The 23,854-nt window shown below is 37.7% G+C and overlaps 1 protein-coding gene across 2 annotated transcripts in view; it reads left to right on the top strand.

Annotated features, from left to right (window-relative positions):
- The first annotated feature begins 224 nt into the window (after positions 1 to 224).
- The window catches only part of LOC306849735 (GTPase-activating protein and VPS9 domain-containing protein 1-like), a 50,448-nt gene continuing 26,818 nt past the window's right edge, over positions 225 to 23,854 (top strand). Inside the window, exons 1-6 of one of the 2 annotated variants that reach the window (XM_079385006.1) lie at positions 225 to 407; positions 20,212 to 20,416; positions 21,137 to 21,404; positions 21,624 to 22,199; positions 22,826 to 22,912; positions 23,394 to 23,528. In XM_079385006.1, the coding sequence (XP_079241132.1) occupies positions 20,232 to 20,416; positions 21,137 to 21,404; positions 21,624 to 22,199; positions 22,826 to 22,912; positions 23,394 to 23,528 (1,251 nt within the window). In that variant the 5' untranslated portion in view covers positions 225 to 407; positions 20,212 to 20,231. The remainder of the gene's footprint in view (positions 408 to 20,211; positions 20,417 to 21,136; positions 21,405 to 21,623; positions 22,200 to 22,825; positions 22,913 to 23,393; positions 23,529 to 23,854) is intronic. The other variant, XM_079385007.1, reaches the window with a different exon arrangement.

The raw sequence follows: 23,854 nt of genomic DNA on the forward strand, positions 1-23,854 counted from the left end.
TAAATACAGAAAACAAATCGCATGTACAAAACAAAAACACATTCAAAAATTCCACGCGCTGCAGGTCTGCTCAGGTTCTTTTCCCCTACATGTATTTATATATGTGTTGTATACTTTTTATGTTAATATTTGTTACGAATTGTATATATTTGTATATATTCTGGAAATAAACAAAGGTCTGCGCAAGCTTGAATTGCGCATGCGCATGGCGCGCGTCCCCGTTTGATGACAGCGGTGCGCTGTGGCTGTTGCTAAAGGGAGGAGAAAATCTCACGACGGAGGGCTTTTTATCTCTTTCATTCGCAGTTAGGACCTTTGGAGGACTGGAACGAGAACTAAACTGTAAAACCCACCCATACCAGTCGCGACTGAATTCAGTACTTCACACCCAGCCGTCAAATTAGTCGGTAAGTCTGTTGTATGCTGGCTCGAGCTGGTTTGTTAATGTGACACTTTAGCGAACTGAGCGTTAGCTGATTGTTGGCCTGCTTGTCTCGGTCATGTTGTCACCTTTTGTTTTTAAGCCCGTTTGTGGCCAAATTAAGCTCTTATGAACATATTTGGGTTTCTAGGCATATTGTTACCTGAATGTAGATTTCAGTATGCGGGGTATTTAATTTATTTTTGCGTTATAAAACACGACGATTCTTCGCTGACACACCGACTCTGCAGCTTTTGTTGTTGTCATGCACTTCTCATCTGTTGTGATAATGGCACCTACAGTGTGTTATTTGACAGTTTAAGGCCCTTAGAGGTTTGTATAATTTTCTTTCAATGTGAACCGCACCAGGATTTGCAGCCAGGTTTGTTCCTGTAATCTCTATAATGGCTCACATGTGATTGACGTTAGACATTTCCCATAGTGATCGAAATAACAGTTCATTTCTGTGATAGATGTCACGTGCTTAACCATGCATACAGTATTTGAGTCACTTATTTACCAACATAATAATTTGCCTGGAAACATGTGACCTAACTATCCCTAAAGGTAGGTTTAGTTAACATTTTCAGACAATGGTAATTTGGTGTGTAAAAGGATAAAATGAAATGATAAAATGAAACAAAAATAGTCATATAAAATCCCAAAATAAACCAAAGCTTTAAGCTTTGCTCGTCACAAATGCCATTTTTTCTGAAAGTCCCATAGGTGTTGGACTGAATCAACACTGGAATGCTCAGATTAGACATAATTCAGAGCAAATGCAAAATAAATTTGAATGGGTTTTGGGTAATTTGGGAAACTGATCCATACGAGGTCTCTTGCTCAGTCACAGAAAAACCGGTTTTGTTTCTCTTAGAAGTCTGCCAAATCTTAGAGCGCTCTTGTTTTCTAATCACTCAGCTGTGTGGCTGGCACAGGACGGACTGCTTTTCTGATCTGGTTCATCCCCCAACTGTTCGGCCGTCCTCATGTTGCCTCATATTGAGGGTATGAAGCTCCTCCCATGGCATCTCCTCAACAAATGCCAAAGCTGTGACATTAGATCAGCGGTGTTCTTTCAGTAATATACTGGAGTTTATTTGATGCAGAGACTATTTTAGTGGTGCTCTGCTCATATCTCTACACCTTCCTTTGCCTTCTATAGTGAAAGCCCTATAAGGAAGTTTCATGATGCCAATTTTCTCCTACCTCAGCCAAATATCCTGGTTTTGTTGGAGTATGTACTAACAAACCATTTCAGCTTTAATGGATGTTCTGCATTTTTAACAGACTGCAGTTTTGTGTCATGTGACTGAGGCAGTGTACAAACTGTTTCCGGGATGTGCTGTGAGGTGATGCAGAGGTCAAGCAGGATGTGTTTCTTGCAGGGTCAGGAGTTAGGAAGTGTGAATCTCCTGATAGTATGTGTGTGTGATAATGTGCATGAGAGAGAGAGTGCGTTGACGCATATAGTAATGTCAGAGGGGCTCTTAGCATATTTTTCTTGGCGCTCTGCTGTTGGTACTTAGCAAAACTGAGAAAATGGGCAATTCTTGAACATCATGTGCTTGTAAACATTCTAGAATGTGATTCATCCTTCTCTGAGATTCCACAGTAGACATGATTTCTGAGTCTTTTTATTTCTGATGACTTTAAAAAAGGATGCACCTATTGAAAATTCTTACAGATAGTAATGACTTTTTTCATGGTATAGCTGATAACCAATAAATTACTGATAGTGATGATACTGATGGTGGGTACTGAGACATCTTATGAATATAATATTTTATATTTCACAGAAGAAAGTTTGGAATGAAATTAGGCTAAATAGACACACACACACACACACACACACACACGTTTCATTGTCCTTGTGGGGACTCTCCATAGGCGTAATGGTTTTTCTACTGTACAGACCGTATATTCTATTGCCTTACACCAACCCTACACCTAAACTTAGCCCTCACAGGAGACATTTTTAGATTTTCAAAAAACCAAATTCTGTGTGATTTATAAGCTTTTGTACCCGTGGGGACCTCAATTTAGGTCCCCACCGTGACACAAGTCCCCATGAGTCTGTGTGTATTCAGGTTTAAGTCCCCACCGGAATATAAAACACACACACACACACACACACACACACACACACACACACACACACACACACACACACACACACACACACACACACACAGGCAGTAGTTAGAAAATCTTCTTGGAAGGTTAAATCATTGACGAAAGATTCCATTTAAATTCATGCTAAATTGAACTAGTTTTGAAATATAGTAGCACACAGTTAAATATCCAGTATGGACCAACTAAATATCTGATATTGTTAATAAATTTTAATCTCTAATATTGGTAGATGACAGTTGTGCTCATGTTATTTGTATCTCTGTTTTAATAGATTTATAATAGATCTATTCTAGCAAAAACCTTTGCTTTTTTTTAAATTTAATAAAGCAAAATAGTGAAAGGGACTCAATGTATGCCCACTTCAAAAAATATAGAAACATGAGCCCTATTCGCATGGGATTGTTATTATCTGGGGACCATGTGTGATTTTGAAATTACCCCCCCCCCCCCCCCCCCCCCCCACACACACGTCTGAATTTCGTGTGGTGCATTCGCACGGGATAAGCGAAGCCTGTGATTTTACTCAAATTTACTGACTTTTCTCCCGGATACCCGGATGTCGAGGCTTTGAGAGTCCAGTTCTATGGTCCAATTAGATGGATTTAAAAAAAGAAACTAATATAGTTTCGTGCGCTGTGTCATGTCATTTACATTTCACCAGGTTAAAATAATATCTCAAGCTTTATGCTTGATTTATTTGTAACACATTAACCTCAAAACCTTTACAGCTTTCTCTTTCTGCAAATTGTATGGTGAAGCGATATGACAGCACCCTAAATACTATCAAACACTCTAACACAGCTCCATTCTTTGCGAAAGATGGATAAAAAGGCTCACAGGAAACAAACCATCACAGAGATGCCGATTCGCACGGGACTAATATTATCACAGGACCTCGGTGTTTGGCAAAATATGGTAGGTCATTTGCGGGGGAATTTTTACTTTACAAATTACAGACATGGCTGTTTTGCACGGGATTAAGATCACAGACAACCTCTGCAATTATTACAAATGATTACAGGTCACCAGGTGATACTAATCCTGTGCGAATAGGGCTATAGTCTTAGGTGAGAGGAGTGTTTGTTGTATTTATTTAATTGAGGAATCATTTGTTGGCCTTTATGTAATTGACCACTTTTTCAGATCTGTCAACAACTTCTCTATCTACAACACGAGAAGTATGATGATGGTTTCTGGGAGCAGCATTAAATTGTATTTCACAGGAGGCTTATGTCATCTGTGTGTTGACTTTAGTCATGTTAGATTTTTTATTTTATTTATTAATTTTTTTTGAAAGTTTTGATTTGTCATTTGGTATGCTATTCCATCAGCAGTCAATTTTTCCGAGGCATAATATCGCCTCCATGTCTTGGCACAGGTGTTTCTTAGAGCCATGATATTCGGTGACTTTGTTGTGAAATCTCAAAGATGACTGATGCTAAACTGTGCATGTGGTTATTTTATCTCAGGATTTTTAAGGTCAAGGTCCTCAAACTTGCTTGGTGCACTGTTTCTGTAAACCACAGAGATATTGTTTTGCGTTGTCTAAAATAAAGAGTGCAGAAAGCATCCTGGTTTGGAGACATTTCCATGCAGTACTCCCACACCCTCCTGTACGCCTGGCTGGTGTAATGAAATAGATTTCTCAGAAAGACTTAGTGCTTGGTTATGGGATTTTCAGCGGTCAGTCAGATACCAGTAGAAGCAGATCTGAACTCACTGAAAGGGCTTTCAGTATTGCCAAGTTGTTAATGGAAATGTGGTTAAGATGCCTGGCCTTAGTTGAAGCATCCCATTCGTCATCACATCCCTAGTCACGTTAGCTGCCTTCATTCCCCAGAAGTTGTCTTGTTGTTGTAAGGCCAGGAAACATTGATTTTCCTCTCGGATTTCTTATCTGCTCAGTCACTAGTACATCCGCAAAGCTGTCCATAGCAGAGTGAGATGGCATTCACTGCTGAATGGAGTGTGTGGGTAGTTTCTCATGAGTGGTCAGGTCTGGTGCATTGTAAACATGTGAAAGTGCCTGATGTTGCATTTGAGCTGTGATTCATATCCCACACAGCTCCACACTGCTGCGTTTTAAGGGCACTGAGAGCACTGCCCCAACCAGATACAAAGAGGAAGAAGAAATGAAAAACGGATCCTTGTTAAGGCACCTACCTAACCTGAAAGTTACACCCAACTCACACAGTGTTTCCGATCAGTCTGTCTTAAACAGAATCACTTTGACTGTTAATCTTGTCAACGAATACATAAAGCATAAAGAATTAAAATTTTGAGGTCAGTAAGATTTTGTTTTTTGAAAGTAATTAATACTTTTTTTTTCAGCTAATACACATTAATGATCAAACTTGAAAGTAAAGGCATTCATAATGATACAAAATAATTCTAGGCTATTTCAAATTATATTTCTGTTCATTAAAAATCTTTAAAATCACGGTTTCCACAAAATATTAAAGTATTTATATTGAACTATGCATAAAGAATAATTTTAATTTCATGTTCACTTAAACAGCACCATTTTTTTTTAAATCTATGAAGAATTTCTACCTCTGTGTGTTGAACTGATCGTCATTCTTTTGTGTGTTAAACACAATCTACTAAATATAGACAACTTCATTTTAATGAGAAATAACGAATGAAAAAATATTTAATCATAATAGTATTTTTGTCATAGATTATGATTAAATATTTTTAATCATAATCTATGATTGATTAAAAATATTTAATCATAGATAATATTTTTTAAAATATTTAATCATAATCTATGACAAAAATACTATTATAAACTAGGTTAGTGGATAATTTAGCAGCAAAAGATGTTCTAGAAAAATCAGAGAGAGGACAATTTTATAAAATCTAAACATTTAGTGAAATAACATTTATTTAGTGGGGAACAAATAAAAATATCTTGTAAAATGTTACACATTGCTCTTTGTATTGTGGTAAAATACATTAATGAAAACAAGTAAATGTATTTATATATATATATATATAAATATAAACTATAAAATTAAAATACATTATTTTAAATGTATAGCACAGTAATGGAGGCAGCAACATATGATAGATATGAGTCCTATCATATGTTGCTGCCTCCATTACTGTGCTATACATTAGATTATTAATAGCTTTTCTTTTTCTATCCTATCATAGGACAGAACAAGAAACGCTATAAATAATCTTTCATTGCGCAAAAGTATTATAAGAAAAGCTCCAATACAGAGCGGCACAAATCTCTTATGCGCATCCCGTGCACAGAATGATGCGCTTGAAGCAGCACGGAGTCACAGCGCGCTGCGCTCCGCATAGAAAAGTTCAAAGCACAAAGGAAAGAGACATTGTGTAGTTTATTAAATCTGTGCAATAGTTTGATCCTTTTCTTTTAACAGTTTTAAATCTCAGTTATCTCAGTTGTGGGCAGTCGTGGCCTAATGGATAGAGAGTTGGACTTGTAACCCGGAGGTCGTGGGTTCGAGTCTCAGCTCCGGCAGGGATTGTAGGTGAGGGGAGTGAATAACCAACACTCTCTCCACCCTCAATACCACGACTGAGGTGAGACCCTTGAGCAAGGCACTGAACCTCCAACTGCTCCCCGGGCGCCACAGCATTGGCTGCCCACTGCTCCGGGTGTATGTTCAGTACTGTGTGTACACTTGGATGGGTTAAATGCAGAGCACAAATTCTGAATATGGGTCATCGTACTTGGCCACACGCCACTCCCCCCCCCCTTATTGAACGCTCTTGAAGAGAGTTTCACCATTTTGACTGTCGTAACCGAATGTGACATGCAGTTTAAATGCTGAATGGAGGATGACTGACAGCCGCAGCGTAGAGAAGTTTACATGAACTTGAATTTAACAACTTAATTATTCATCTGTACCTCACATTAAACTATGAAACGGCTTCAGAACACTTGACTTGACACTTGACTTTATGGTGCTTTTTAATGTTTTTGTGCTTTCGTGGGGGTTAACAATAACACATTAATATACGCAGAATATCGGATTTTGATCGGTCTCTTCTGACCAATACCCGATCCGGCAGAAAATGTCAGTATCGAAGCCGATACTGATACTAAGTACCGGATCGATGCATCCCTAGCAGTGTTGGGTTATTTAATTATGTAGTAATTTAATTATTTTTCCCTTGAAAAAGTAAAGTAAGGGATTACTCTTATTTTTCTGTAATTTAATTACAGTTACTTCTTATGTAATTGACCTTAATACTGTGTATAGGCTGTAGAACATTTATACACAATACAATACAATAGTGGATTTAACATCAAAATTTAAAGTCCAACCTTAATGCATGCTTTTTATGTACCCTTCTCACTTTAAATACTTTGGTGAGGTAATAAGAATATTGGTAACACTTTAGTGTCCAATTCTCACTATTAACTAGTTGGTTATTAGCATGAATATTACTGGGACATTGGCTGTTTATTATTACTTAAAAAGCACATATTAATGTCTTATTCTGAAGACCTTGTTCTAAATCCTCAATCCTACCCAATTCTTAAACTTAATGGTCAACAACTACTTTACTAAGTATTAATAAGCAGTAATTAGGAGTAGGGGTCGATCGATTATCGACCTGGCCGATTATTGGCACCGATATTAAGCATTTTTATGATAATCGGCATCGGTCATTTTCAAAACCGATGTGCCGATAAAATTATTTAATTTTGAAACGCGCTATTTGGCTCTGATGCAGCCTGTCGGAACTCACCACTCTGTGGCCTAGAGCAGTCTCCGCCCACCGCGCATCTGATTTGTTGAGAGTCAGGAGTCCGACCAATCAACGTGGAAGACTAAAGGCGCTCTCACACCGAAAGCGCTTGCTAACTGGTGCTGCTGCTTCACGCATCAGTTCTCTCTCAAAGACAGCAGCAGACGTTGCTCAAGTTGCAATAAATTACAATCCACTACACTGAAGTTGTAAAAACCTCAATTTTATCTATTTATGGTTTCCGAGATGGGGGAAACGCAGGGGGAATCGCGGAATCCAGTCATATAAATAGCATTTACTGTATAACGCGGAGTCACGGAATTAGTCAAAGTTTGGATGAATTAATCAAAAGTAGGTCAGTACACTTAAATCGACTCATGATATGGACTATCTGTAAACATTAAGCTGCAAAAAGACTATTTAAATATGAATTCTGCATGTTCGGCGTGTCTCTGTATATGTGAATGGCACAGACGCGCGGTTTTGACACACACACACACACACACACACACTGAAGTGCGCGACGCTCGCGGTGTTTTCCGCATCTGCCATGTCACTAAATGAGGACATAAATACATGAACATCATCCCCAGAACTGCTCTGAGAGTTACTTCATGAGCATTTGACTGTTTCGTTTGAGTAAAACGATCGTCATATCATAAATAGGCTACAGAAACTTAAGAGGTCCTCATGGCAACCCGTCAAAATAAAAGTTCGGTTTATTTACTAATGCTACTACAATTATTACAACTTTTGTTTAAAAGAACAATCACACAATACGCTATTTCTTACATGTTTTAATTTATAGTAAACACATTTGTTTGCCAAAAAATAGAGTTCAACTCTCATTTGATTAAAAGATAAATTAAATTAATGTTTTATGCCTTCATTTGCACTGCTCTGTAAATGAAAACTAATGGAAATTACTGTCACATAGGCCAAGACTAAGATACTGTCACATAGGCCAAGATTAAGTTACTGTCACATAGGCCAAGATTAGGATGACGGAAATTGGGACATTTCAATAGGCTATTGAACCAAGTGAGCCTATAACAGGCTATTAGTGTTATAGTTTCATTAAAATAGTTGCGGTCTTCTTCGCAACTTCTACAATGGAGCTATGAAGACAATTAAATTATTTACACGTATTATATACATTGCACTTTTTAAATTAATCAACTGATGTGCATTAGATGATGAATTGAATAGTCACCTCTTGTAGGTTATGATTTAGTCAACCGAAAATAATTAATGAAGAATTATGAGAGGTTATGCTATTACACATACATTTCTAACATGTACATTATTGAAGCCAAATACTTACATTTCCCCAAGCTGTTTAGCTTTAGTATTTAGTATTCATAGGCTTAATCATGAAGCATGCAGTGTCCCCACTTTTAACTCTCTCTTTATAGATTACCCTTATTGTAGATGGATGCATGGAGGAAGACAAGAGTAAGAAGTGCAACCAACATTAGGGAAGGCCGTTTTTGTCAGAGCCCTTGTTATTCTTAATTTTGACATTCATTTTCATTTTTACACCAGACATATATATCGGTTCAATATATCGGTTATCGGTCTACTTGGTCTGTAATAATCGGTATCGGCATCGGCCCTGAAAAACACATATCGGTCGACCCCTAATTAGGAGTATATTGAGGCAACAGTATAGTTAGTTAATAGTGAGAATTGGACCCTAATCTAAAGTATGACCAGAATAATTTATGTAGTTATGTATTATTTATTTGAAAGAATTAAAAGAACCATTTCATTTCTATCCTTGTATAATTAATTTGTCAAGGTTGATATAGGATTTAGAAAATAATTAGTAATAAGTAATTAAATACTTTTTGGAGAGAGTAATTTGTACAGTAATCTAATTACACTGTTGAAGATGTAATTAGTAACTAGTAATTAATTACTTTTTTGGAGTAACTTACCCAACACTGATCCCTAGTTTTGAGAAAGGTTGATGCTGTTAGACTAGGAATGCACCAAGTCTAATGCAGTGTTAATCTGCACTCTGCTGTTGTGTGAGCAGAAATCTGCGTGTGCACTTGAGTGCTATTGGCTTGTTTAGTGCAGGCATGTTCAATCATTTCAATCAGAAGAAAATCGTGTAGCCTATGGGAGGCGAATAACAAGGAAACGGTAGCTGTGACAGCATTGAACTGTATTGAATATGACACAGCAGCACTGAATTTCATGTATTATATCAGCAGGTACCAAAAAGAAAGTTTTGGTAGTTGTGCTTGGCCTCTAAAAAATGTTATCTGCACATCCTTTAACCCGCTGGGCTATGTGAAGACATTTATTAAAATACATTTTGTTCTCTTGCATAAGAATACACTAAGCACACATTCATCTCTCTCATTCCTCCTCAGAGTATGTCTGCTCTACCTGCTCAAATGCTGTCAGATCTAATCCAAACACAGCTCTTCAAAATAGAGGAACCGAAAAAAGGACCTTCCTCCTGTTCCCAATGCTTTTCGAAAGTGTGCCTTTCTCTCAGTGTTGCTAAAAACAGCATCGGCTGCAGTCCAAAACCTGAAAAAAGTGAAAGTAGACGGATCTCTTGGTTTTAGTTGGTTTGGTTTAATCTTACTAGCCCCAAACCTTCGTAGTGTATAAACATGATACCATGTGGCCAACTAAGCAAAGTTTAGATCTATAGAAAAGTAGCCCTAGTTATTTGATTTGTGCTCATCTCTGCACTATTTATAAGCTTATTGACAGAAAGCAGGAAAGCCATTACAACTACCTTAAACATCTCAGAATAGAAGAAGTAGGTATGTGAATAGGTGGCCATTTCCTCAGCCCCCAAGGCTAAATCTTCACATACCACTGCATTCAAACCGCAAACACAGCGAGTTTATTTGGCAGGATGACAAGAGGTTGAGCTGATTCAGGATTGAGTGGTACAAGAGGCCTCTGCGGATGTACTGATATTCCGCTCTGTGTTTGTGGGCTGCTTTTGCGGATGCGCAGGGGCCAGGGCTCGAACAAGGGCATCTCTGGGCTGCTCTTCATCCCACATTCTCCTGTTACAAAGACCTCTTTGTGCCAGAGGAATGGTCCAAGAAATTCAGATTTTTTGCATTGTCTCTAGTTTGAATGTTTGTGTGTGTACATTAATACTTGTGTGTGTGCGTGCGTCTGAGAGAGAGAGAGAGATTAAATCAGTGTTGTGTGGGTGTTTTCTGTCTATGTTCCTCCATTATGTGAGAAAGCAAAGGCGACTAATGTGATTTGCATATTATTTTTTGGCCATTCATGAAGCATGAAGTGTCTGTCAGGTCACGGTAGTCCAGGCTTTGTAATTGAGTTATTGCTGCAATATGCACACTTGCACAGTGTTTTTCAACGTAGCTGAGAAATTAGTTTTACTTGTTTATTTAATTTTTTTGTGACAGAATTTAGTATCAGTATCCTCTGATATATTCAGTAGGCTGAATAACATCAGTGTGTTGTTTTAGTATTTATATGCTAGCTATATTTATACTATATTTAACCCTTTAGGCGCCAGGGATTTTTGGAAAAAATGCTGGATTTTGACATCAAGATTTCAAAAGCTTGTGGCTTGAAAGGGCTTAAAGATAGAGATCTACTGTAAATTAGAAAAATGTTGGGCATGACCGAAAGTTTATGTGGGGGGTAAATATACTCATCTAATTGGCATATTATGACGTCATCAGGGGCGGCCCTCTTGAATTTCATAATATTCAGGAAATAGTAGATATTGAATTGATGTTTGAACTTATTTGCATGTTTTTTATTTTTTTGTCTTTTTATCCTCATTCTAAATGATCAGAAAAGAGGAAACCAACAAAAAAAACAGGAGAAAGTACTTAATTATTACTATACTATATAGTAGGGATGTCAACGATTAATTGAGGGTTTGTTAATTGTTGATAAGCGATTTAATCGATAAGAGCTATCGATGGTCAATTAAGCAGTTTCATTTTGGGGTGCGTGCAGCTCATGCACAAAACACGTGCAAACGTCTGTGAGTGACGGTGAAGGGGCTGGATCTTACACTAAAATAATTTACTAATGTACAAACTACACTTTTAATGTGATCCAAACTTTAAAAATACATTTAAACAGATACAATACAAAGTTCTTTTGTATTAAAATGTAGTAATAAGTCATGTTCAATTATAATTTCCCTAGATAATTGTTGCATATCGGGCACTTCGCTTTCACAGGGATGCGCGCATGCGAGCGGGACAGATCGTATAGGCTATTCATTCATACAACTTGTCAATTCGTTCCTACGACATATTAATTTGTGGCCACTGTCCAGGTTTCATTCATTTGTTCCCTAGAAAACCCATGAACTTAAATGCAGGAGCAATTCATAGTAACGAATTCTTAATTCATGGCCACGAAATCTTTAATTTCACCCACATGTTTACCACAGTAAGAGATGCGAAAACGACAATAAAATAAACCTGCTAATCTAGAGGGTGAGACGGTGAGAATTTGGGAAAAGAAACAATAAATAATATTAAATTCGTGACCATCTGGCAAAACAAAGCCGCGAATGGCTTGATTTAAATGTATGCGCTCGAACGGCATGAATCCAAAAGCATGGTCGCGATGTAACATCTGCCTGCTAACCAATTATTTATCTTAACAAAGCTTTGTACCTCACTTGTGTCATAATGCTCATATTAAAATGTTTCAAATGGGTAACAGTGTGTTTTGCCGTTGCAGCACCGGTGGTTTTGGAAACGGATCACTGACCGCACGTCACAGCCCCACGCGCCGTACTTGCGTTTGGGATAATTTTTATTTTAAATCCCGATAATGTCAATTGCAAACATTGCGACGATGTTTTAAAATAAAACAACGAGCACCATGAAACCATTTAAAAAGGCGCATTCAGCGGTCTCCGTGACAGAATATGAAACAGCCCGCAAAGTATAATGATCCCGTGCGTAACTACGGCGCGCTTTCTTCATTTTATCAAATGATCGTAATCACATCCATTCATTTTATGATCCTGCTACTAGCCTTTTACTTAGACTAAGAACCCCTTTCATTCGGGTGAGGAAGCTGGCGTTTTGAGTGGCATTTGCACATCCTGTCATGCCGGTGACTGTATGCTACTGCAATAGACGCATTTTGCAGTATTAAGGTTAACGATTAATTGATTGTTAATTTAAACGACGATTGATTGTGGAAATGATTGAAAATTGACATCCCTACTATATAGTAGTAAAACCCATGTGAACCGTTGCCTACTTTTTGATCAGTTCATCAGTAAAATTCAGGAAATAATAGATATTGAATGGATGCTTGAACTTATTTGCATGTTTTTTTGGTCTTTTTATCCTCATTCCAAATGATCAGGAAAAGAGGAAATCAACAGTAAAACCGGAGAAAGTAGTAAATTATTACTATATTACTGTGCCATAGTAAAATACATGTGCCTATTTTTTGATCAGTTGACCAGCTATCCGCCCAATCAGGTATCTAGGTGACACAGTTTATAGTTCTTGAGAGTATGGTACCTCTAATTGCATGGCATAGCACACAGACCTACCCACACTGACTGCACCTGTACTGGCGGCCCTTAGAGCGTGCACGATCCGAACAAACGATGCAATCTGGCCGATCATCAGCAACGCAGAGCCAGTGGCGCTCAGAGAGCAACAGCTCTCCTATGGACACTACGAGCACGTTCATCCCTGCCACCCCCATCCTCGTTGGGCAGAGGGTTGAAATGATCAGTTGTTTGTGCTTTGTGAATACTCTCGCCTTGCTCGGCGGCACCATTGCGCTACAAAGATGTACCAGGAGAAGCACGATCATTATACGACCGATCGTCATTTCCAAAAGGCAAATATTCCCTTTTAGAGTCAGAATCGGCGAATAACATTTGCAAAACACTTCCTCAGGGTACAACTTTTTATTAGCCATTCGGTGATTTTTCTCTCACAATTTGCTCGCACGCTATGAACTGAACTGCTTCTGCATCAATGACACGATAGCTCACTCTGTCTGCTATTTTCTCCAACACTTTGAATAGGAACATTGCGTCATTTTGGTCTAGATTCGAAGTACTACATGTCTGCCATCTAGTGGTAGGGAATACAAATGAATATGGTGTAAATATTACACCATATTAGGAACTGCAGTCTATTTCATTAAGTATGACGTCTTGTCGCAATTTTGCGACTTTTGCGCTTAGAGGGTTAAGATTGAGTTTAGATGTTCTTCTAATATTTATATTTTAACAAATAAATTGAACAATTATAACAAAATATACAAATAACAAAATACATACACATTTAATTATTGCATGGCTTTGGAACATTTCACTCTTATTGGTCCTTCAGTGTATTATTTTGGGTTTGTTCACATTATATTGACTGTACATTATCTCACTTATAGTGGGGGAAAAAATATTTGATCCCCTGCTGATTTTGTACGTTTGCCCATTGACAAAGAAATGATCAGTCTATAATTTTTAATGGTAGGTTTATTTGAACAGTGAGAGACAGAATAACAACAAAAAAAATAAAAAAACCGGAAAAACGCATTTGAAAAAAGTTATGAATTGATTTGCAATTTAATTAGTCAAATAAGTATTTGACCCCTTCGCAAAACATGACTTAATACTTGGTGGCAAAAACATTGTTGGCAATCACAGAGGTCAGACGTTTCTTGTAGTTGGCCACCAGGTTTGCACACATCTCAGGAGGGATTTTGTCCCACTCCTCTTTGCAGATCCTCTCCAAGTCATTAAGGTTTCGAGGCTGATGTTTGGCAACTCGAACCTTCAGCTCCCTCCACAGAATTTCTATGGGATTAAGGTCTGGAGACTTGTTAGGCCACTCCAGGACTTTAGGGTGTTTTCACACTTGAGTCCTCTTTAAAAGAACTGAGCCCAGACCCCTTAAAGAGGACCAAGTAAAAAAGGACAGTTTTCTTTGTGTTCACACTATCACAGTTCCTGAAAGAGGACTCGGATCCTTTCTTGGTCCACTTAAGCAGTAATGGTGCCTCAGACCTCTTTGTGTTCAGACTGTTGCCTTTTGGATCTAGTCCAGTTCAGTGTTTGATGGCTGAATTATGGCCTCCAAAACTGGAATATTTTTTATCTTTTGCACAAAAATATAAGTTTCGTACACTTTTGTAATATTTATTTTGAATTGTTTTCCTTGTTTATGTAATCCTGTTTATTTTATAAAGCATACAGGGTTTCTGTAGGATTTTTAAGCTCAAATTTAAGACTTTAGACTTTTTTTAAACTTGCACAGATGCCATATGAGTGGGATGGGGCAATGTCTATGGTAACATTAAACTGTTACATGGCTGTAAAAAGCATGATTTACAGTTCAGATACAGGTTTTCACAAAAAAAAAATATATGGGTCATTGACATAAGGATTTTCAACAGGCAATTTTAAAATACGATAATATCTACTGTAATTGTTCAAACATTAAGAATGTTGTTTACACATAAATTAATATTAATATTAACATTTAAAATTAAGTGATTTTAGTGTTTTAGCAGATTCGCTGATGGACACCGGCATAAAAAAATATACATTTTAAATTTTAAGTTGAAGCTGGAGATAATGAGGAAATTACGCTCTCTTCACCAAGTGGATTCCAAACGACTACATAATGACATGCACGTGCCCTGCTCACTCCAAAGTCCCCACTCCAAGGGGATAGGGATGATCACTTCCATTTGGAACTGCCCATGAACCGTTCGATACGTGTACCGTTACACCACTATTCAGGGCTCCAGACTGAGGGCTCTTCCCACTGGTCGCACTTTTGCGACTAACTTTCTCAGTTGGTCGCACGAGCACATTTGCTCAAGTTTTTTATTTGTTTATTTATTTATTTGATACAACATTTGATTAATCAATGCATGCTGATTAACTTTTATCATAGTTTATAGTTATATGGTAACGAAAGTGTTCAACATTAAACCCGTTCTTTTTCATCAGTATTATTTGTGATTTAAATTTTGTGAACAGGAATTCCTTTTTTTGCTTTCACTTTCAAATTCGCGATCTTGGTGTCACGCTTTACAAGAAAAGATAATTGTCTGTTTTGCTTATAGCTATACACCTTTCACTGTTTAAGACTAAAACTAAAGATGAATTCATTGTTATTCTTAATTAAAAAGCACAACAACAATAAACCAGTACGTTACAACGAAAAACTAGCGTACATAACATTTATTAACAAAAACTAATAAGATGAGGCATGGCATAGGACACATCACATGCTATATTGACTAATAAATTACAGAATGTTTAGCAAACAAAACACTGAGGAATCAAATAATAATAATAATATAAAAAAATTAAGGAAAGCCTCCATAGCGTAACGTGAGGTAAACAGCAAACATAACAAGCTTTTCAAAACGAAAACAAAAAGAAAAGTAAAACTAAACTGACTGTAGCTGACAGGACTTGCATGTTTTTTCTACAAGAATACCAACATGTTCACCTTCTCTGGTTTAAGAAGCGGTCTCTTACTTTAGTTTAAAAACCAATAGTTTAAAAACCAAATCCTCTGTTGCGCTCCGTCCTCTGCACGCACCTCCGCGCTCGTGCTGACACAGTGAGTATAAACCAGGCTCTACTCATGAAGCGCTCGTGCTGAAAGCGCATCTCTTCACGTTATCAGTGAAATCTTTCTCCTGCTACAATGGCATCAGTTTACTGGTGGGGATTTGTCGTGTCGCGCTGCATCCAGTGTAGTCAGTCTCACAGCATCACTGATTATAATGAGTTCTATTGAATTTTCGCGTCGTGACATGGTTGAGAGCCACGCAGATGCTCGTGAACGCTGAATTCCATTCACTTCCACTACTATTTGCGCCGGAAATGACACACATGCGCCAAATTATGTCAAAATGCATGTCTCTGCAAGTATCCTTGTAAAAAACAGTTGCTTATGTCTTAGGTGAAGGTAAACAATTGAGAAAGAAAGAGGATAACAATAACAGCAGTTTAATGTCCCTGTTGCTTTCTGTCATGTTAATCAAACAACAAAACAGAGAAAAAACTTTTGTAACTCACTTTTATAGCTTTTACACAGATTTATTAGATTTAATTTATACAGTGAAGACTATGCAATGTTATTTTACATTTGATTATTCAATTTCTGTAGGCTACCTGAATACTGTTAGACTTGCCTTAAAAATACAAAGCACTGCTTATTTCTTTTGTATCTTTGTTGTATTACATTTATCTATGCTTGTGATTTGTTTATTTCATATGTTGATTTACTCACCTACAAAATCACCCCAATCATTGTTTTTTTTCTTCTTCTTCCCAATAGAGCTATTCAAGTCATCTGGTGTTTATTTATTTATTCCCCCCCCCCCATATCACAATATATATCGCAGAAAAACTAAATATCACAATGTGAGTTTTTTCCAATATCGTGCAGCCCTAGCAGAAATAACTTATTCATTGTTTTTTTTTTGAGGTCATACCACATGATATCCAAATGTGGTAACTACATGCCAGCTGTTAAAAATATTTTTTTTTTGAAAGAGACTTACAAATTTGAAAGAGACTTACAAACCTGCCTAATACTTCCATGGGTCCTTGGCAAATTGGTATATGATGCAAAGTCTTATCTCTGAATGGATTTCAACATAAAAGTCCCAAAGTGGTTGTTTTTTTGATGGTCGCACATGATATTTCATAAAATGGAAATCATCGGACAAAGTTTGTTTGTATATTATGACGTAAATATAAATACAAATGCTTTGCAATTTTATACAGTATTACAAAACACTTTGGAAATTATGCCAAATAGTGCAGAAAACGAATCTGATTAAATTTAGGATGTTTACAAAAAAAAAAGTTATGGTCTGTCGGTCGTATCACATGATATTTTGACACTTTGAATAACAGAAAAATTACAAATAACTAATGTTTTTTGAAAAGTTAAAGTGAGTTCACACATGGGAGAGGCTCTTCATATATGTGTCATCTTTTTTAGGGAAAGGGGGAAAGGGAAGTGGTGTGTGGCCAAGTATGGTGACTCATACTCGGAATGTGTGCTCTGCATTTAACCCATCCAAGTGTACAAGTATATACAAACAGTAGTGAACATACATCTGGAGCAGTGGGCAGCCATTTATGTTGCGGCGCCCGGGGAGCAGTTGAGGGTTCGGTGCCTTGCTCAAGGGCACCTCAGTCATTGTTATCTTGGTGGAGAGAGCGCTGGTTATTCACAAAAAAACAAATGCGACCACATGATGTGCTCGTGCGACCAACTGAGTCCATTGTCCCTTTGATAAGGTGCAGTTGTCCTGTCCCCTTGGCAGAAAAACACCCCCAAAGCATAATGTTTCCACCTCCATGTTTGACGTTGGTGATGGTGTTCTTGGGGTCATAGGCAGCATTCCTCCTCCTCCAAATACGGCAAGTTGAGTTGATTCCAAAGAGCTCGATTTTGGTGTCATCTGACCACAACACTTTCACCCAGTTCTCCTCTGAATAATTGGCAAACTTCAGAAGGACCTGTACATGTGCTTTCTTGAGCAGGGGGACCTTGCGGGCGCTGCAGGATCTCAGTCCTTCACGGCGTAGTGTTACCAGTTGTTTTCTTGGTGACTTATGTCCCAGCTTGCTTGAGATCATTGACAAGATCCTCCTGGGATGATGTAGTTCTGGGATGATTCCTCACCGTTCTTGATTGACAGTTATTTTGTGTTTCTTCCATTTGCAAATAATCGCACCAACTGTTGTCACCTTCTCACCAAGCTGCTTGGCGATGATCTTGTAGCCCATTCCAGCCTTGTGTAGGTCTACAATCTTGTCCCTGACATCCTTGGACAGCTCTTTGGTCTTGGCCATGTGGGAGAGTTTGGAATCTGATTGATTGATTTGCTTCTGTGGACAGGTTGTCTTTTATACAGGTAACAAGCTGAGGTTAGGCCCTTTAAGAGAGTGCTCATAATCTCAGCTCCTTACCTGTATAAAAGATGTTGCTGATTTATAGGGGATCAAATACTTATTTGACTCATTAAAATACAAATCGATTTATAACTTTTTTGAAATGCATTTTTCTGGATTTTTTTGTTGTTATTCTGTCTCTCACTGTTCAAATAAACCTATCATTAAAATTATAGACTGATCATTTCTTTGTCAGTGGAAAAACGTACAAAATCAGCAGGGGATCAAATTATTTTTTCACCCACTGTATGTATTATGGAGTTTACATTTCAGTAACATCAGCATTAGAAATTTTGTTTGATCTGGGCTCAGTCCTAAAATACTTTGTCGGCCAAGAGCAAATTGCACACTCCATCTCTTTTCATTTCTCTGAAGCACTTGATTGTTGAAGGATACTGTCTAAAAGATTTTATTAAAGATTGGTCTTTGCATTGTCATTGTTAGTGCATATTTAGCAAAGGATTACTGCTGTATAATCCTTAATACCCAGTGCTGCCTTTGTTTACCAGTAGAATGGTTTTGGCCAAAGATTTTGGCACAGTTTGTTCATGACATCTGTTTTGCACACAGAACAAATAAACAGAAATGATGCATTTCATGCCTTGCTTCTTTTTACTGCAGTTTCATGAGGTTAAATGAAATGCATCGAAGCTAAATGCGTAGTTGCCATTGTTGTGTGCTGACTCAGGGTAAAAAGGTGAAGTAATTAAAAAATGCTTTACTTCAGCATGCCCTTTGGACCTTATACAATTTGTGCAATTTTCTTATGCTGTATGTCCGTGTTTATAGTCTGGTAAGTTCCCTGTATGAAAATTGCTCTATTCTCTCCCGTCTCAGAGGAAATAGTGCAGTCTTCCTGTTTAGGCGTGATTATTTGTCTTACACAGTTGGATTTGCACTATTCAGCAGCTCTGGTTATTGATTTTGTGTAGTGATTTTACTTTTATAATAGCCTCATTTGCTTTTATCCTACTAAGGTAGAGTATGTATAAATCTAAGATATGCTGTCCAGCTGTTATAATGAGGGTTTACTACTGAATCCCTGTTGTGAAAACTCATACCACCCTAATGACACTACACTTCAGAAGGAACTTGCTAGATTGATACTTCTGCTTACTTCCCAGAAGTATTTTTACCTCTTATTCCATGCTGATTTACTGGGATGACTGGTGTGACGTGATGTCCAGATCAGGCAATGTTTAAAAAAAGTAAACAGTTTTTACAAAAATATAAATGCAGTCTTTGTTAATACAAGAAAATTGTGAACAACTGATACAGCAGGGAACAACCTGCCTGAGAACCTTAGCCAAAATCGCTTTATTTTCAGTCTGTCATAATTTTGTATAGGCATTTGACATGCATTTTAACACGGATCTTCATGCAAACTTTGTTTACCAAAAACCTTCAGCCTCTGAAGGAAAATTAAACCTGTCAATCAACTTTGGAACTTGATACACTACGACATATTTAACGGACTGTCTTTGAAGACACTGTTATCCAGGTCACTGCAAAATGTCTAGTTGATTTATTCTAGTTAACTTAATTTTGTCTTGAACAACAGGAAAAGCACATTCATTTGACTAGAATAACTGTACTAGACAGACCCTACTTCCATTACTCACAGCCTGTTTTATTTATTTTATGTCTAATTAATTATGGTCTCTGCTCCAACTGAATTCTATTGTCTTTTGATCAGTATTCATTGTCTCTGAACCCCGTTGAAAACAGTTGTCCATTTATGCAATATATGTGTATGTATATGTGTTATAACTATTATTTTTAATAGCGCGTTGATTGTGATGTCTTCTGTAGCCTGGGATATACATAATACTGCTCAGGTCTTGTTGCCCATAATCCACCCATCTCTTGTACTGAATTTCCATTAGTATTTACATCATACTCTATTGACACGCTGCTGTCGTAAATATTCCTGCAATGCCACTAATTTGCTTGTCCTACTGTCCACCTTCAGCGTCGTGGCTGAGCTGAACGATGGTGAAGCCAGACATTCACACTCTGGCCCACCACCTGAAGCAGGAACGGCTGTATGTGGCATCAGAGAAGCAGCTCATCCAGCGTCTTAACAACGAGGTGCTCAAGACAGCAGAGCGGCTCTACCGCGCAGCCTGGATCACCAAACAGCAAAGGATCAACCTCGACCGCCTCATCCTTACCAGGTGACTGCATTCCAGACCAGTAAAACTAGCAGGCTCTCCTCGTGATTTTCTTTCATGACTCATTACCTGATCAACTGAACCGGAAGAATCGCTAAAATCACATTGCGGATTATCTCAGTGGTTGAAACTAGGGAAAGAGCCAATTGAGTATTCTGGCTTGGCAAGTTCTGACATCGGATTGACTAATTCTTTTTTTTTTTTTTTTCATTCTTGACTTAAAGTTTTTGTCATCATTTACTCACCCTCATGTTGTTCTAAACCCGTATGAGTTTCTTCCTTTGTGTTACATGAAAAAGAAATATAAAATCCTGTTCCCTTTCAATTTATGGAAGAAAGAAGCCTGTACATTTTCTGGAAGTTCTATTTTTTTGTGTTGAATGAAAGAAATTAAGTCATACAGATTTGGAACATCATGAAGTTGAGTGAATTACTTCTGGGTAAACTTGCTGAATTTTTCAATGGTTTTCAAACTTCTTTCAAAGTTTTTGATGCTAGAAACATCTTTTACACGACATTCAAGTTTGTTCAGGACAGCCACTTTGTTGGGGTTTTATAAGCTTGTATTGAATAGTTGGCGTAACCAGCTAGCAGATAGTATCTAGATATTTCTTTATCAGAATTGCATTTGCACATTCATTCCAGTACATCTCCAGTGTTATCAGATTTAATCACATGATTCTCTGCAGTCTAGTTCTCTCAATGCATTTCTTTCCTTTCCAGTGCGGAGGCCTCTCCTGCGGAATGCTGCCAACATGCCAAGTTTCTGGAGGACACACAGTTTGTAGATGGTTATAAGACACTGGGCTTTCAGGAGAGCATCTATGGGGAGTTCTTGGGCCGCTTGAGGGACAACCCACAATTGGTGGCATCCTGTCTGGTGGCAGGAGAAAGACTCAATCATGAACACACGCAGGGGGTCATACACGCAGTCTTCACCTCGCTCTATGGCAACTGCATCATGCAAGAGGATGAATGCTACCTGCTACAGGTACATATAAGATACATGTGTGTAGTGGTAGAAATATTATTTTTTAAATATTTTATTTATTATAGTATATTGTTTTAGGTATATGTATTATTATATATAATATTTATTAAATTTATTAGTTTTATTTATTATTTTATATATTTATTTATTTTTAATTTTATTTCTTAAAGATTATACATTTACACCACATACTACATTGTGCGGTCCTACTTTGTCCAGGTGCTACGTTATTTGGTGGAATTTGAGCTAAAGGAAAGTGACAACCCTCGTCGTCTGTTACGGCGAGGCACGTGTGCCTTCAGCATCCTCTTCAAACTCTTCTCCGAGGGCTTGTATTCAGCTAAGCTTTTCCTCACTGCAACCCTCCACGAGCCCATCATGCAATTGCTGGTGGAGGATGAGGATCATCTAGAGACAGATCCAGCCAAACTGATAGAGCGCTTTACCCCGGCCCAGCAGGAGCGTCTGTTTGGGGAGAAAGGCACAGATGAGTACCGCAGGAAAGTTCAGGCAGCAGTGGAGGCCAACGAGGCCAAGCTGGTAGCCCTGGTCAATACCTTTATTGGCTCTTTGAGGCAGAACACCTATTGCTTCCCTCAGAGCCTGCGCTGGATTGTGTCTCAGATGTACAAGACGCTGGCACAGGTGGAGAGGTTAGAGGTCGGGGAGGTGAGGACGATGTGCACAGACTTGCTGCTCACCTGCTTCATCTGTCCTGCTGTCGTCAACCCTGAACAGTACGGCATCATCTCAGATGCACCCATCAATGAGGTGGCACGTTTCAACCTCATGCAGGTAGAGGATAATGTTGTTGCGTCAGTACATTACAAAACAACTGTAATGTGAGGGTCTTTCTTCAACTGCCGTCAGCTATAAATTAAAAATGCTGTCAGTAGAATATACACATTTTTATTTGTATTTAAATATATAGCATTAATAAACATTAAAATATTAATCAAAACAATATATTTAAAAAAAAAAAAATACTATTACTGTAACTTGAAATAGGCCTACAATTGTTGCACGAATAACCAGTCAGCAATTTTATGTCAATTTAATTTAAGTCCCACAAACCACATTTTTTACTGTATGGTACATAGAGGGATATGTACAGAGCAGATTACAGTTTTCAGTTCACTTCTTGTTCTGATTCTAAAGTTAAACATGGATGAAAGTTCTGACTTGCAGTTCAGTGAGTCAAATTTTAGTTAATTTAAAATAACCAAATTATAAAAATCTTTTGTTCATAAATTGTACTGTGACTTATATTGCTTTTTCATATGACCAACACGAGTGACACTATAGAAAGACATCTAGCCATTAGTCAATAAAACCCTTTTCCTGACACATATTTAGTGTGGTTCATGTTTGGCTTTGATATTAATATATTCTAAAAAATAAAACCTAATTTGATGTTTTAGGTGGGGCAGTTGTTGCAGCAGTTAGCCATGTCTGATGCAGATGATGGAGATCCTCGACATAAAAGCAGTTTATCCAAGTTTGATAAGGTAAGAGACAAACCCAGAATTCTGAAGCTCCTTTTTTTCTGATTGTCTTTTTTGTCTTGTTACTATATGAAGATTAACATAGACTATTGGTTTATTGCATAGTGGCTAGTTTACAATGTAATATGATAACAAAGGCAACATTTCAGTAGTGGAAACCAACCAACAGCAGTGAAATTTCATGATTCTTAATACAATTTGACCACAAAATGTACTATGCTATTGAACATACTCCTTTCTTTTAAAATTTAAATCATATTTTAGTAAATGTCATCTGGGTATTCCATACATACAGAATATTAACATACTGCACAAAGTACATTGTAAAATGTAAAACATTGTGCGTATTACACAAACAGTATTAGTAGTACACTGGTAGTACGCTATTCCAATCATAACCAGGAAATGTTAAATGGTTCATTAACATGTTCCAACACTCTTTTTGTGGATTGACTCATTGCAGTTGGCTTTTTCATATTTTTAGACGCGTGTTGCTGCCTTTTTGGATGTCGTCATCGGTGGAAGAGCTGTCGAGACTCCTCCTATGTCTTCAATGAATTTACTGGAGGGCCTCACACGGACGGTGGTTTACATGACTCATAATCAGCTTTTAGCTTTGGTATGTAATGCAGTAAAGAAAGAAATTTGTTGAAGGAAGTTAAAGGGATAGTTCACCCAAAAAAATTCTAATTCTGTCATTAATTACTCACCCTCATGTCGTTCCAAACCCGTAAGACCTTCGTTCATCTTCGGAACACAAATTAAGATCCTTTTGATGGAATCTGAGTGCTCTCTGACCCTCCATTAGACAGCAAGGATGGGTGAACTATCCCTTTAACTTCATCTGAGTTTTATAATTACATAATCAGAAGTACAAATGAGCTTATTGGGTTGTTCACATGGTCACAGTGAAATCACATCCCTCTAAAATAATGGTCTGCAGTT

This window comes from Barbus barbus, assembly GCF_936440315.1.
Source record: "Barbus barbus genome assembly, chromosome: 29".
Classification (NCBI taxonomy): domain Eukaryota; kingdom Metazoa; phylum Chordata; class Actinopteri; order Cypriniformes; family Cyprinidae; genus Barbus; species Barbus barbus.